This window comes from Larus michahellis, chromosome 6 (genome assembly GCF_964199755.1).
Source record: "Larus michahellis chromosome 6, bLarMic1.1, whole genome shotgun sequence".
Taxonomy (NCBI): domain Eukaryota; kingdom Metazoa; phylum Chordata; class Aves; order Charadriiformes; family Laridae; genus Larus; species Larus michahellis.
Window position 1 is genome coordinate 51,312,200 of NC_133901.1, and position 15,564 is coordinate 51,327,763.

The window sequence follows — 15,564 nt, forward strand, 5'->3', positions numbered from 1 at the left end:
GGGAAGAGTTACACATCTTGTAATGAATTAAGAACAAAATGAGGAAATAGAGGGTGCTTTTCATCCTCCCTCACCCAAAATTGACTTTACAAGTCTTAACCTTCCTCCCTTCAACTCACTGCAGCATGTGAACACGGTTGCATTTGCAGCACTATTCTCAAGGGCCTGCCTTATCCCTGTACAAAGAAAAGGAATAGACTGCTCTTTCCAGAATCATTGCTTTTTGCTGGGTACTTTTGAAGGGTAACAAGGAAAGGACTCAGTAAGTGTTTCGATACCCATGCCATCTCCACTTTTCCTTGGTGACGAAAAGTGTGAATAGCAGCGACCTCTCACAGGGATGCTCTCTTCTGAGGTGAATAACTCTCCCTGCAGGCTTAACAAGAGATACACCAGCCAAGGATAAGGACTAGAGAGACCTATGAGGAGTAGGTGAAGGGAGCAAAAGAATTCACAAGTAGTAGCATAAATCGGTTGAATTTGCTTGCTTTTTAGATCCTAGGATCTCCCACTACTGTCTTGGTGAATACAAGAACAAAATAGCTTTCCTTGCATGGTTACTGCCCTGCGAGGTCATCTGGAGAGTTGCAGGCACAACACAGGGGAATATACCACACAGCTCTGAAGAGAAGCAGTTACATAGCATCTGGGAACAGACCTAACTGGCAAAGGCTTGGCGGGAGATGCTTACTAACCAGGCAAGAAGCGAGCCAGTGAAGCAAACACAGCCAGTAATTTCTCTGGTTCCTTACAGCAGTTACTTCAGACAGCAGGACTTAAAATAAGGACAGTTTACCAGCAATAGCTGCATCTCTTCCTTTCCGATGCTGACAGAAGCACAGAACTTGTGCTGAGCTTTGCAGATGAAGTTTATAGCTGTAGCTTGCTGTGGATGGAAGCTACAAGAACTGAGAGAAATACCGGTTCCTAGAAACAGTTTCCTTTCTGCAACACAGCCCTGAGTTATTCCATACATATCGGGGGCAGGCCAGATCACAGGCATCTGAAAACAAAGTACATATATTTAACAAGCCCTCAGCTGAACATCCTTTTTCTACAACACAAGCAACAGCACCTGTACAAAATGACAGAATCTTACAGTATAATCTACTACTACATTAACTGCTTTTACTTCCCCAACACTGCAAATATGCAACTTCCAAAGACACCAGCACTATGGGGGCTCTGCTAGGCACAGAGCCTGCCCAAGTACGCGTTCAGCACACAATACACAACTGCACACAACAGACAGAACCCCAGCACAGCAGGGCACAGCAGTATTTGGAAATGGTTAAGAGCGTAATGCTATCTACCTACTACTGCTTGTTTGACCCTGGCAGCCCTAACTCAGGACTTTCAGTGTAGGATTCTCTTCTTCCTTTGCCCTCAGCAGGCTTTATGGTACACTCTGTCTGAAAAGAATTAGAAAAAAACCCAAACCATTACAAAGGTAAGGAGAACAGAGCACTACAATCATCAGAGCAAACCTTCAGTTTCACAGAAGTAAAAAAAAAAAAACACCCACAACAAAACAGTCTAGACATGACTAATTTAAAGCCTTGTCAATACACAACAGCTGAATGAAATCTTCTCCTTATCAGTGTCCTGAGTACACTAACAGACCACTCTTGTTCTGATCAGCCTCACCTGGGGCTTCCACACCCACTCTTTGCCCATAGGCCCAGAAGCTCCACTTAAGCTCACGCCTGGGTCTCTAGTGCTTGCCTGTCCTATTTTGTGGGTGTAGCTGTTTCAAGTCTCATCTCCAATCTTACCTCCTTGATACCCTCAAACTCATGTTGTAACTAACCTTATCCCCAATTCCTTCTCTAGCTCAATCTTACAGACAGTCCCTTTAGATGCATGGTGTTACTTTTGCCCTAGCCCTTCTGGCACTCTCTCCCTTTGTTCCTGAATAGATTCCTCATGTGGCTCCTAGACCTGCTTTACTGCTCACCTTTCCTGGGAGTACCAATGAATCTTGTCAGCATTTGGCTCTGCCTGCTGTGTTTAGGCTACGTGGGACTGCACCCTGTTGGTGAGGACACTGCCAGCACTAAGGCTGCCCACAGCTACTGGTTTCTTCTCCTTTGTTGAGCCGCTCTGCTCCCTGCTATTCTCCTTCCAGTGACCATATTTAAAATGGATTACAACTAGGAGTAACTGACACGGGGAGGAAGGGGCGTAAGTGAAGTCTTCCACTGCCGCATGCAGGCTCCCGAGTTTCCTTGCAGAGACTGCCCCAGGTTCCCACCTCCTCTCCGCTGCGGGCCCTAAGCCTGCTTCTGCACCGGCCCTCCCGCCCTGTTTGCTGTGTTCACTCAGGCGCGCACGCCGCCATCGGGCGGGGCCTTTCCAAGCGCTCTCACAGCGGGAGGGATGGCCCTGCCTCCCGGGTCCCCCCCTCCGGGAGCCCTTCCCACCCGCCCCGCCAGTAGGCCGCTCCTCCGCGCCCGGCAGTTCCTCTCACGGCACCCAACATGGCGGCGGGGGCGGAGCCGGGGAGTACGTCGGTGCGTGGCGCGGCGCAGTGCGCGCGCCTGCGCGGCGGCACGTGGCGGCGGCGGGCAGCATGGCGGAGTGGCGTGCGGTGCCCAGCGACCTCTTCCCCTTCGTGCTCGCCTTCCTGCGCGAGAACCGCTTCGAGGCGGCCGCGCGCGCCTTCGCCAAGGAAGCGGCGGCGGTGAGCGGGGCGGGAGGGGGCCGGACGGGGCCGGACCGACCGACCGACCGACTGACTGATGGGGGGGCGGTGGGGAGCGGGGGGGGCCGGACGACCGACCGACCGACCGACCCGGGGTAACGGAGAGGGGGGAGCGGGGCAGGGCGGGCTGAGTGACCGACGGAGGGTTCGAGGGGGTCTGACTGACCGACCGACCGACTGATGGCGGGGCGGCGGTGAGGGGGGCGGGAACTGACTGGCTGACCGACTGACTGACCGACCGCCGCGGCCTCTCTCTTGCTGCAGAAGGAGCAGGACCCCAACGCCGCGTCCCTCCTGGACATTTTCAGCTACTGGCTGAAGTAAGTGTCCCTCCGGCGGTGGGGCCGCGCTTACCGGGCCCGGGGAGGGGTGGGGGGTGTCTGCGTTGCCCTGCCGGGCTCCCTCCGGTGCCAGCCGCCGTCTGGCCGTCGCCTCGTAAAGTCCCCAGCTCGGCCTTTCTCCCGCTAGGTCTCCGGCGGCCAAGAAGAGAAAGCTGGTTCCCAACGGCCCGCAGGCGAAGAGGAAACCGCCCTCCAGCAGCGATGACAGCTCCAGCGAGGAGGACGAGACGCCGCCAGCCAAGAAACCAGGTGGGGTTTGTGAGCAGCACTGCGGTGGGCTGGGGTTGTGTCTGACATTGGCTCCTCACCTGGATGTGGAGCTCAGCTTCAACGGCTCGTTTGAGGAACTTCAGCAGCTATTGAGGACGAGATTTATATTGACTGATATTGTTTCTGGCAGGTCTTTTCCCGATGGCAGGTAGGGTATGCTCATCATAGATAAGGGTGATCTCTTCATCCAGTGGTAATTTAAGTCCATCGGGGTTTGCATCCACTAGAAGGTTTCAGCCATTTGGTTTATCTCTTTTGGCTGAGGCTGGTGAAGGCATTGGGCTGTATTGAATTTTGAAGGTGCTATTGAAGTAGCACCTTTGTTACCTTACCTGTATTGAGATTCTGCTTTCCAAACACTCACTGATAGGGTATCTCGGCAGGGTTATTCCTACTTGCTTCAGCACATTCAAATTGTATGTTGATTTAAACATTGAGTGAAGTTGGGTTTTGAGTGCATGTGGTTTGGGCTGATACTCTCTTCCTACCTCATGAATTTTTTCTGTGCTGTTTTCCAGGGACTCTCCATTTCATTGAGAGCTTTAAAGAATGGTTTCTCATCTTGGTATTGTAGGAAAACCGATTCAGGGTTCATAAAAGCTTTCATATTTGTTAAAATATACATAACTTGACAAAACTCCTGCATGGCTAGCATTTATCAGGCTCTTCTGTGTATTGGTGGGCACCGCGATCTGTTTGATGAAGGGCAGTTGTAGACAGTATTCTTGAGTTCCAGAGAAATGTTAAGCATCCTTACTCACCTGCTTCTTGTGTGAGGTCACTACCCTCCTTCCTCTCAAGCCTGTGTCCTGGTGCTACCAAAAATATGTCCCTCCACTTCAGTTTGTATGTGGTGAACAGTTCCTGGCATTGTTCATACATCTCGCCTTAATCATGGTGTATGCAGGTTTGTGTGTATCTAGCACCAGATTGCAGAGAGAAGGAGTAGACAGGGAGAGACACAGACAGAAATCTGGTCTTCAACTTGAGCCATCATAAAGCTAAATTTGGACTTAGGTCTGACTTTGGTAGGGACAGTTGCAAATATAACTTGAGGCAAAATGGTTTCTTTTGCTCCACGTTATTAAAAAGCAATCAGTAACCAGGAAGAGTAGATTTAGCTCAAACGTGTTAAGCAAAATGTCTGGAAGCTTAACACAACATCACAGTGGTTCTCTTCGAAAGCCTGTGCTTGTTCAGTGGGTTTTTGTAAGCTGGAAGCTGTGGAGACCCAGTTAATGTTATCTCAGTTTGAGGGGACACATGCCTTACGGGGGTGTTCTTTTTAATGATAGAAGCCTGCACTTAAATGTGTATGTGACAAAGATAAAATCTAGAATTTATTTTACCCTCTTGCCTACCCATTTTGGAGTCTGCTGCTGTACCCTGCTCAAGAAACAAAGTCAGTCATGGTTTAATGTATCCTTTTGCCCTGATACCCACTAGTGCAGGATATAGGTACATGAAAGTTTGAATTAACTTAACATCAATGTGTGCTGTCCCTTATTTGCAGCTAAAGCAGCAGCTGTGCCCAAGGCAAAAGCAGTTCCTCCAGCCAAGAAGGCCGAGAGCAGCAGCGAGGACTCCAGTGATGATTCAGACTCAGAGGAGGAGAAGCAGCCAGCAAAGGTCAGCTTTTCTTTCCAGCCTCTTCAATGCACGTTTGACAGTGATGGATAATAACAAAATTGACCAGCAGAATTCTCTCTGAAATTGGGCTCTTTTTTCCTGAACTGTGAAGTGCCTCAACTGCCACAGGTGCAATGTCAGAAGACATTGTTGTAGTGGACAATGTGCCACTTGGACTGGTCCTGTGAAAAATTAGTTTAATGTCGAGCACTCACTTTGTTTCATATCCAGGTCTGCTCCTTGCTTTTATCCTAAGACTGTCAGGGCTTACTTTTTTGCAGGGAAAGATTTAGTTACAATCACTAAAATAAATTTGATCTCTTTCTACATATACATGTATATATAAAAAGAGAATCTTCTCTTTCCTTTTTCTTGTTGCAGTCATGGTCTTGAGAAGGGCCAGAGGGAAAAATGATGTTAGTGTATGCTAGAGGAGGGTAACCAGAGTTGCATCTTCAAACTAGTGTGATCTGGAGAAGGAAGAGAGCAGTGCCAGCCCCAGAGCGGCCCCCGTTTGAGGAGGCAGAACTGGAGACAGAGGTGCAAAGGAAGTCTCCCATGGGCTGCTGTGAGGTTTCCCAGAGCAAAATTGTTATCCAGGGGTTTTCAGGCCTTAACCATTAGCCAGTGGTGTCTTCAAGTCAAAATGGTAACCTCTGTGAAAGACAGCTGTTTATACTCTGTGTAGATGTGTCCCACTCATTTAACCTCTTTTTCTTTTCATGTCTACAAGGGCTAATCAGTTTTCCCTCCCATTGTTTAGAAAGGCGCAAAACCCGTGGTGAAGCCAGCTGGAAGCAAAATCCAGCCTCAGAAGAAAGCGGAGAGTTCCAGCTCTGACTCAAGCAGCTCAGAGGAAGAAGCACCAAAGAAACAGCCACCAAAACCAGCAACACCTAAATCTGGTACCTCTTATTGTGTATCATGAGTCAAAGTACAAAAAAGCCAGGGGAAGAGTGATGGGGGCTGTACCTACATGCAAAGGCATATGCATTAACACAGCAGTCTGAAAATCTGCTGTCAGTGTCATTTGCACTCCAGTCTGGTCTGCTTCTGTCATGGGAGAGGTGTAGAACTGATAGCAAATAAAACATCTGGTCCCAAATGCTGCATTGTTTGTATAAGTAGCTGTAATCAGCAACCTTAACTGCTTAAGTTGTACTTTTGCCAGTGTCTTCCCTCAAAGAGCAGGGAGGATCTTTACTTAGCCTTTAGTCCTGGAACTTCAATGAGCTAGAATGGACAGTTATCCGAAAACTTTCTCTAAGCTTGCAGTAGGATAAAACAACAGTTCTGCAGTTACTACCTTAACCTGCCCTATTGGTTTTCTGTGCTGCTTTTCTCTCTATGATACTTCATGCTGAATCTAATTAGCCCTCATCTACCATAGCATATTTTTCTAAGGTCCCTTTTCGTTTATCTCAAAAGGAAGTAAAGTTGCCCTGGTGGCCACCAAGGTGGTGAATGGAAAAGCAGCAAGTAGTAGCAGCAGTAGTGAAGATTCGGATGAGGAAAAGGCTGCACCGAAGAAGGTAAATTAGACCATAAAAAACTTCCTGAACACTGTAGAAGTCTAGCAACTGGGCGTGTCTCTGTCTTGCAGGGACTGTGAAATATGTAGAGAAAGCACAGACCACACAGATGCTGAGCCCAGCGTTTGTGGGTCTTATGCTTCCCTCTCCTTTGTACAGTGGAATTATGTGTTCTAGCACCTCTCTGTGCACTGGCTTTCTTCCCTAATACCTCCTTACTGCTTCCTCTGGTCCTTCCTTTTGTAGGAAGACATCTCATTGTGTCATAACCATATCATAGTGTCCATTATATGTTTGCTTTTGCATGACTCTTTTATGCTTAGCTATCCCTAACTCCCTAGTTTTCCACTAGGGAATGTTCAAAAATATTTTCTGCAACACAAAAATAATCCTAGTTGTGTTTAATCAAGTGTCAGTTGCTACCATTTCAGTTAGTTCTGCGCCCCTTGGTCAGAGGAGCCCCTCATTAGGGATTCATGCAGCAGAAAACAACAGCAGAATAGCCAGAAAGATCGTGATGCTCATGTGTTTCCCAAAATTTGCATTTGAGAATCTTCATTAATCTTTCTCCCTTTGTCTTCAAAACTTGCTCTCTTAAGTGAGGCGTAGAGTTAAACAAGATCTACATCCAGTTGTTCCCACAAGATTTTTGTAATTTCTTTTTTAATGTGTGTTTCTTCCCTTTTTGTGATAAGGCTGTTCCCAAGAAATCACCTCTGCCAAAACCTGCAGCCACTCAAGCATGTCCAGGGAAAAACAAACGTGCCAAGGAAAGTTCCAGTAGCGAGGACTCATCTGACAGCTCAGACGATGAAAAGCAACCTGCAAAACAGAAACCGAAGTCTGGTAAGTACTAAATACGATTGCTGCAATGTGGGAGGATGCTTTCTGCTAGTCCCGCTGTCCCAGCAGAAGCATGTGCAGGGCACAGGCATGTCTTGCTGCACACAAGGTTCCAGGTGGTGCCTGCGGTGGTATTGTGAACCAGAAATACAGCAGCTCTTTTCATGTGTGCTGTTGGGGCTGAGCTTACAATTCTGCTTCTCCTTCAATGAAGGGATGGGGAGTGAGGGAGATTGTGGCAGACTCTGCTTGGTTTGCTGCATGTCTTCTATTTGATTAGCTTTTAAGTACATTCTTGCAGGTTTTCTGTCCACCAGGATTTGGGAATTAATTTGCCAGTGCTTTGGTTATTCTATAGCTGCAGCAATTTAAGCTTTTTCAGGTTTTTTTTGTGAAATATCCAGGGCTGTTTAGTTGCAATCCAGCTGATGGGTTAAATGGGCCTGTGTTCAATATAGTATAGTGCTTTTAGGATTCCAGTAGAGAGCTGATCTAAATGGAGGATTTGAGAAGGCAGTAAATGAAAACAATCAAGAGTTGACATCTCTTTTTTTTTTTTTTTTTTTCTGGAAAAGTTTCGCAACATAAGCTCCCATTCTTCTAAAATGCAGATAAAACTGGAGAGATGGTTGGGTCAACTGAACCCCAAGTGGAGAGTTAAACTCACAGTAGAAACAGGAGGTAGCAGTGGGGTGCGTGTAACCCTTCAAATTATAAGCTAGTATCTTTGATTGTGGTTACAAATATCTCATGTACTGCTCGCATTATCATGCAGGCATCTGAATGTTGTGTCTGTCTTCATAGGTCAGTACAGTGCTGTACCACCTCCTCAAGCTACGCAGACAAAGAAGAGCATTGCCAAGGCTCCTGCAAAAAAAGCTGAGAGCAGCGACTCTTCAGACAGTAGTGATGAGGCAGAACAGGCGCCCCCAAAGGGAGGAGCAGGTATGTTGTGAGAAGAGGAGGCTGCAGAGGAAGTACCACATGGAGAGGTTTTGGCAATGTCTTGGTTTCCTTGAAAAAGCCATTTGACTTTGGTCTGTGTTGCTATTTGCTTCTCTGGAAGCTTCTGAGTAATTTGAAGGCATCCCAAGCAATACTATGTACAACCTGTGGATCCAAACTGTGTGCAGGTTGGATTACTTTGGATGTGTTGGTTTGAAAAGTTACCGGCATCCAGTTTAGCGGGAATAAGTTCATTACTACAGTTGGCCAGGTCCTTTCTTGGCTTCAGATGTGCTGGCTGAATGGCTGATGCACTAAGAATGGAGCTTTTTCACATTATCATGGTTTAACCCCAGCCAGAACTAGGAGAATGCAGCTGCTTGCTCACTCTCCCCACGGCAGGATGGGGAAGATAATCAGAAGGGTAAAATGGAGAAAACACGTGGGTTGAGATAAAGACAGTTTAATAAGTAAAGCAAAAGCTGCGCATGCGAGCAAAGCAAAACAAGGAGTTCATTCACTACTTCCCATTGGCAGGCAGGTGTTCAGCCATCTCAAGGAAAGCAGCTTTCCACACATACGGTTACTTGGGAAGACAAAGAGCGTAACTCTGAATGTCCCCCATTTCTTTCGTCTTCCCCCAGCTTTATATACTGAGCATGACATCCTATGGTATGGAATACTCCTTTGGTCAGTTGGCGTCAGCTGTCCTGGCTGTGTCTCCTCACAAAATTTTGTGCACTGCCAGCCTAGTCGCTGGCAGGGTAGCATGCAGAGCAAAAAAAGGCCTTTGCTGCTTAGCAGCAACCGAAAACATGAGTGCATGTGCTGTCAACAGTATTCCCATCCCAAACCCAAAACAGCACTATACCAGCTGCTAGTAAGAAAAGCAACACCATCCCAGCTGAAACCACAACACACATCTGGAAAGGGTTGGATCTTGGGACAAACGTTTGGTGTGGATGTGGCCTATTAATTTTAAACTTGCTTTTGCAGACAAAGCAGTAGTAGCTAAAAAAACACCTGGTCCCCAAAACAAAGCTGTGACTACCAAGAAGGCTGAATCCAGTTCTGACAGCGACTCAGGTAATTCAAGGAATAAAGTTTTGATTTATTTTTTTTTTTAATGTTAATGTTTTTATTGGCCAGGTTGCTCTATAGTGGTGTTATCTGCTAAGGTCCTTACTGTATGAGCTTGAAAGCTTCCCACTCTCCATAGCTAACAAGGTGTGAAATTGAAAACCAGCAGGCTGTTACGCAGAGTGGAGTCTGACCATGAGACGCCAATGAGACCATTGGCAAGTGCAAAAAGGTCTGCATGTTGCTGGATGGAAAGGGTGGGGCATCGTGTATCAGGTTTCTCCGGGAAGGTTAATGGTTACACTTTTTGAGAATCTGTGTCGTTAGATTTTTGGTTACTGTTATCCCATTGTGTTTGGGAGAAGCCTACAAAATAAAAAATGTTATCTCCTTACCAAGTTCAAAATAGACTCAAAAGTTGCCTTCTAATCTGACCTTAGAAATGGGGGCAGTGTGCTTTGTATCTTCTGTTGATCGGGTTTAAGGTTTGCAATGCCATATTTCCCATGTAAGTTCCCGATGTGCTACGTTTCCCCTCCAAGTTCAAGGTGCTCCTGTTGTATATCTCAACATCTCCAGTGCCACGGCAGGGACTGTGGGTGGCAACTGGCTATCTATCTGCAGACAGCCAGCACTAGGCTGTGTGACCCTTCAACGGGTGGCAGGAGTTCCATTTTCTGTTTTTGTTGCCTGGTTCCTCACAAATGGACAAGGTTTTGATTACCGTTATTAAAGTGTTCAGAAACGGTGGAATAGATCACACTTGACATTCGGGATTGTTGTGACACACAATATAAAGGCATAATTGTATGCAGGAGTCTCCAGTCCATCCTCAGACTGCTGCTAGACACATCTGACAGAAGAAATGGAAAACTAAAATGAGATACTGTGCTGTTGCTGCCTCACTTCCCCTGCTTTGTCAGTTTTATTGCCTAATTTCTTGCCTGTTCTTTGATCTTTACCACATAGCTTCTTGATGTTTCTTCTCCCTGAGTTTGTTCTTGGTGATGCTTGTACTTTTTCTCCAATCCCTTATTCTGTACCTCTTCTCCTACATTATTCTCCAAATATCTGCTTCCTTGTGCAATGCATTAGCGAAGAACTTAAACTGCTTGTTTCCACTTCCTCCCAACAAAGAAGATAAGTGGAAAGATGAATGTTGTCCCCTGATCATTCAAGTGTTCATCAAATGCTGCTTATCACCAGTTATCTACTGGCTCAGCCTTGGGCCACAACCCATTTTTCTTTTCACTTCCCCATGAGTTATGTACATGTTATTACTAAAGTAATTTGCATCAGAAGCTTATTAACTTAAAGAACATCCTTTTTTTGTTTGTTTGTTTAGATTCTAGCTCGGAAGATGACAAGAAGAAGGTAGGGAGTAAGGTCCCAGCAAAACAACCTGTGATAAAGAATACTTCCAAACCAGCAAAAGTAGCTGTCAAGCCTGGACAAGCAAAGAAAGATTCCAGTTCCTCCTCAGATAGCTCAGGTACTGGGGTAGGAGAAAAGGAGAATTTCCACATGTACATTGTGCTTGCTCAGACCTCTGTGTTTGCAGGCAGGGTCTGAGGTTGCAGTTGGACAGGAATAGCCACTGCAGTGTTGTTTCAAGCAGCTAATGAAGTGCACTGTGTATCAACGTTGAATCTCCATGTGTACTTCATGTTGAAGGAATGGGGCTTAGCCTTGATTATTCTTTTCCTTTCCATTCTAGATTCTGATAGCTCTGACAAGAAGGCCCCTGTGAAGCCCACAACTAAAGCAGCAACACCTGCGACAAAGAAAACGCAAGCAGTCACAAAGAAAGCACAAAGTAGCTCTGATTCAGATAGCAGCTCCAGCAGCTCTGAGGATGAGAAGAAGAAGAAAGGCACTCCAGCTAAATTAGCTGGCAAAGTGAGTAAGCCAGTGTCCAAACCTTCTACCCCAGCTCCCAAAGCAGACACTTCTGACTCTGATAGCTCAAGCAGTGAAGAAGAAGAAAAGAAGCCAGCAGCGAAACCAGCCACCAAATCTACAGGGGCAGCAAAAGCAACTGGCAGGAAGAAGGCAGCTGCTTCTAGTAGTAGTAGCAGCAGCTCATCTGATAGTTCCAGTGAAGAGGATGAGAAGCCCAAAAAGGCAGGGAAAGGGGCACAGAACGGTTCCAAGACCACTGCCTCTGCAGAGAAAACAAAAACATCCACACCAGCAACAAACCACCTGAAGTCTAAGCCAGCTGGTGGCAGCAGTACCAGCAGCGAAGGCAGCTCTGAAGAAGAGACTGGAAAAGTCAATGGAGGTATTACCTACAGTCTGAGAAGTGGGTCTGTCGGGCAGTGTTACTGAGATAAGCATGAATGGGAGCCTTTCTTAAACAATATTCAGTCTAATCTCTATATGCTATTAGATGTTGCCATCTGGTGCAGTACTGAGAGGGAAGGGCTAGGTTTCATAGAATCATAGAATTGCCCAGGTTGGAATCAGATCATCTAATTCAACCAGTTTGTGTGATCCTTTTTGTCTGTATTGTATGTCTGCTGGCAATGGAATTTGTGATAACATGAAGTACATTTCTGTACAGTTGTTGCCAGTTGCTGTCTATGTGTGCACAAGATTGTTAGTGACAGCAAGGCAGGCTGCTGTAGGACTTTGTGTTGGGTGGGAGATCATGGATGATGCCCCAATGCACAACCTCAATCTTTATCCCTCCAGGAGGGAAACAACTTTGAATACACTAGTGATGGGTGCAAGTGCATATTCTGTGACTCCAAGAACTGGCAAATTTTAACCAACGGAACTTTCTCAAGCGCATTAAATCATTAATATAGAGGTGCGCTATTCCACAAAATTGTCTTTATCCATTAGGACAGGATGGCAAAATCCTTCCTGACCCAGAATGGCTATTAGTGTCTGTTATAGCAGCCTGTTTTCTGGGTGAGGTATTGCAGGGACCAATTCTCACACCTTTGTCAACACTGGGTTTGCGTTCTGGGGGAGAGATGGCATTACCTTTCCCAACACTGCAGTTACTCCCTTTGAAGTTTTACTGCTATACATCTAACAGGCACAATCAGGAAGAAACAGAAGAGGAAAGATGTTCAGGAGCCAGAGACACCACACAGTAAAAAGGCAAAGATCAAAGCCAAAACACCACACACAGTTCCCAAGGTGAAACAGGTGAGTGAGGGTGAACTGTGGTGACTGGTGGGAGAGGCTTCTCTGCCTCCTGAACAAGTAGGCTTGTCTTGGGTTTTTTTGGGGAGGTTGGGCCCACAGGATTATTTGTATTTTTGCTCCCTCTTCAAGCACTTGAACCTTGTCTGGAGAACCCTAGGGAGTGCACACATGTGCATTATATTATTCTGGCAAAGGCTGATTGTATATGCTTGCACAGGAACATCCTTGAGCTGCCTGATCTGAAGAGGGGAAAGAATTATGAATGTGCGAAACACTTAAAAATTGAGGTGACATGAACAGGGCTCTATATTTGCAGGGCAGGGAGGAAAGGACATTATCACAAGGGAATATCATGCACATGTATGCACTTACTGTATCTTATTTTCTTTAACAGCCAGCCTCTCCGTTCCGCCGCGTAAGGGAAGAAGAGATTGAGCTAGATGCCCGTGTTGCTGACAACTCATTTGAGGCAAAGGTATGGCTAGGTAGTGCCCAGAGTGGTAGTGCTTGGCCTCTGTAAATACAGGTGGGCAGAGCAGCCTTGATGTGCTTGTGGGCAGTCTTTTTGGTGGAAACTTTTTCCACCAGGAGGTGCTGTTAGGAAGTGTGTGAGCACTGGCTGGAGGTGCGTGGGAGAGTGGTATCAGCTCCAGTGTTAATGTACTGGTGTTTGCTGGGTAGATTGAAGTGCAAAGCATTGCCTTTACTCTCTTGGGTACTGACCTGAATTTCTTTTTCCTCTCCCCCTTCATCCCTCACAGAAAGGAGCAGCTGGTGACTGGGGTGAGAAGGCTAACAATATCCTGAAATTCACCAAAGGCAAATCTTTCCGCCATGAGAAGACAAAGAAAAAACGAGGCAGCTACCGTGGGGGCACTATATCAACCCAAGTCAATTCCGTCAAGTTTGAAAGTGACTGAGAATGTTTCCTTGGGAATTCATAAACCATCTGCTCACCAGAATGGCTTGGATGGGCATGTGGACGTTATGGATGTGAAGCCTGCCTGGAATGCTACTTCCCCTAGCCCATTGTGGGACAGGCAGCTCTAGCATCAGGCTGTGGGAAAATGGTTGGATGTTTCCCCCTTTTATTTCTAATTCTGGTTTTTAGGCCCCTACTTTGGAACCGTCCTTGGGCTGGTGTTACTGGCACCACTAGGGTGACCTCCAAGAGTTAAATTTTCTATGGTCTTATTTTAAAAGGCTGGCAGTCATTTCTCATTTTAGTTTCCTGCTCAGAAAGTAGTAGAAGAAAGAGAAATCATTCTCCTGTATCTTAACCTCCCACTTCTTTTTTCAGCCAGTTTAACTTGGATACCTGTGAAATGGCAAGTACTGTAACTTGCCTTTGGCTACTTACTGTAACAGCAACAACTGATTTGAACCCTCTGGCTGTAATCCCCACCCCCACCTGACATTTCAAGTTCACAGTTGCAGTGTGACAGGGTTCTTTTTGGTTTCCTTCTCTTATGGTTTCACCTTGCAATAAATTCCTACCGTCCTCTTTCCACCCCTGTTGAGGCCAATAACCAGAGTACTTAGAGAAGCAGAGTCTAAATACACCTTAGTAGTTGAGTAACTGTATTGCTTGCAGTTGCAGTTGGGGGCTATTGTTAGAAAGACCAAGGTCGATAGTACTGCTGAGGCACTCCTGATAACGCTTTCATTGGGAACATGGCTGGGGAGTGGAGATGTGCAGAAACTTGACGGCATGGATGTTGTGACGTTTGGCTCAGTGGGAATGTGTAAGGAGGCAGAGGAGATAAAGCTCTCTCTTCTGCCCAGCTCTGCTTTTTGCCGTATTTTTGTTTCAGAGGCTCCGACTGCATTGTGGCATTACTCCTTGTTCTCTCTGAACAGAAAACATAACAGCTTATGCTTACTCCCAGCAATGTGCCATGCGGCTTGTTAGGAGTGGAGATGAATGTATCATTAATGCCTTAAATTTCTTTTCTGCGTTGGACTGCTTGCTCTTTGAGCTGTTTTGCATCTGTTAAATCCCTCTCAGGAAGTAAAATATTGGTTTCCCCATAGCAGTAAGGCAAATAAAGCCTGGTGCTGTAAGGTTTGAAGTGTTAGCTACAAGTGCAAGTTCAGTGTGGGGAGCCTCAAACAAGTTCAGTAACTTGCAGCCTAAACTGTGATTTCATGAGCAAGTGAGATAATGGCTTGGTGCTGGTGAGAGGAGGGCTTGCCTTCCTCCAGATGTGTGACTGCCTCATTTCTGGTGTAACTCACATCTGGTGGAAAATGGTTCCCCCCACTACTTTTTTCCCCTGGTAAGTGGGTTAAGTTAATTTTAGTTTGTGGAGCAGTCTGCTGAGCCCAGAGCCAGTAGGAGTTGAACAGTGGCAGTGCATGTTTGGGAAACGGGATAGTGAGCTGTGAGCACTGCTCACCCCATCTCATGAAACTGCCAGCCACCGAGAGAGGTTATGCAGGACCTCATTTCCATGTTTCCATTCCCTCCCTGAAGGGTGTCAATGAGAAGAGCCCTGTTGTTATAGGAAGCTACACTTGTGTGCAAAGCAGTGTCACCTAATTGAGGGTTGGATGAGACTTGATGAGCCACCCCCATATATGTGAGCTGCAACTAGTTCCAATGAGCATTTTTCAGGACTTCCCCTCTGGCTTGCACAATCTCAGTCTGGTGCCTGGATTCTAGGCTGCAGCGTTAAGGGGCCCAGGAGACCACGGTTATTACACGGAGTTAAAGGTTAGAGGCCAAAGGACGGTGGGAAGAGTATTTTCTGCTTGGGGATTTGAACATCATCTTGTTTGTGACTTGTCGTTTGCTCTCTTTTTTTTCTGCTTATCGGGAACTTACATTTGTAACTCTTACCCCCAAAACATAAAAGTTTTTTAAAAGTTTATTTTAAGTGTGAGCATACAAATGTCTTGGGGAAATAAAGATTGCTGCCTTTGTAATCTGAGTGGATCTGATTGTTAAAGGCATGGAATAGCAGGTGGGATAAGGGAGGGTATCGGTGCTGAAGGTAATGTAGCACCGTCTCTTGAATGGGTGAGTCAGGCTACATCTCTCTACAACCAGTTCTCT

At 46.3% G+C, this 15,564-nt stretch overlaps 1 protein-coding gene across 1 annotated transcript; it reads left to right on the forward strand.

The window, feature by feature from the left end:
- The first annotated feature begins 2,542 nt into the window (after nucleotides 1-2,542).
- NOLC1 (nucleolar and coiled-body phosphoprotein 1) lies at nucleotides 2,543-15,434 on the forward strand. The gene is made up of 14 exons (XM_074591879.1): nucleotides 2,543-2,683; nucleotides 2,969-3,024; nucleotides 3,173-3,294; nucleotides 4,829-4,944; nucleotides 5,708-5,849; nucleotides 6,373-6,476; nucleotides 7,172-7,322; nucleotides 8,124-8,264; nucleotides 9,261-9,350; nucleotides 10,690-10,836; nucleotides 11,062-11,628; nucleotides 12,394-12,506; nucleotides 12,901-12,981; nucleotides 13,268-15,434. The coding sequence occupies exons 1-14, from the start codon at nucleotides 2,573-2,575 to the stop codon at nucleotides 13,424-13,426; spliced, it is 2,100 nt and encodes a 699-aa protein (XP_074447980.1). The 5' UTR covers nucleotides 2,543-2,572; the 3' UTR covers nucleotides 13,427-15,434.
- Nucleotides 15,435-15,564: the final 130 nt, after the last annotated feature.

What these genes read in the sequence shown, in the direction of transcription:
- NOLC1 (XM_074591879.1), top strand. Translation starts at nt 2,573, where the DNA reads ATGGCGGAGTGGCGTGCGGTGCCCAGCGACCTCTTCCCCTTCGTGCTC. An exon ending in ATTTTCAGCTACTGGCTGAA is followed by an intron (nt 3,025 to 3,172) that starts GTAAGTGTCCCT and finishes TTCTCCCGCTAG; the next exon opens with GTCTCCGGCGGCCAAGAAGA. An exon ending in CAGTTCTGACAGCGACTCAG is followed by an intron (nt 9,351 to 10,689) that starts GTAATTCAAGGA and finishes TTGTTTGTTTAG; the next exon opens with ATTCTAGCTCGGAAGATGAC.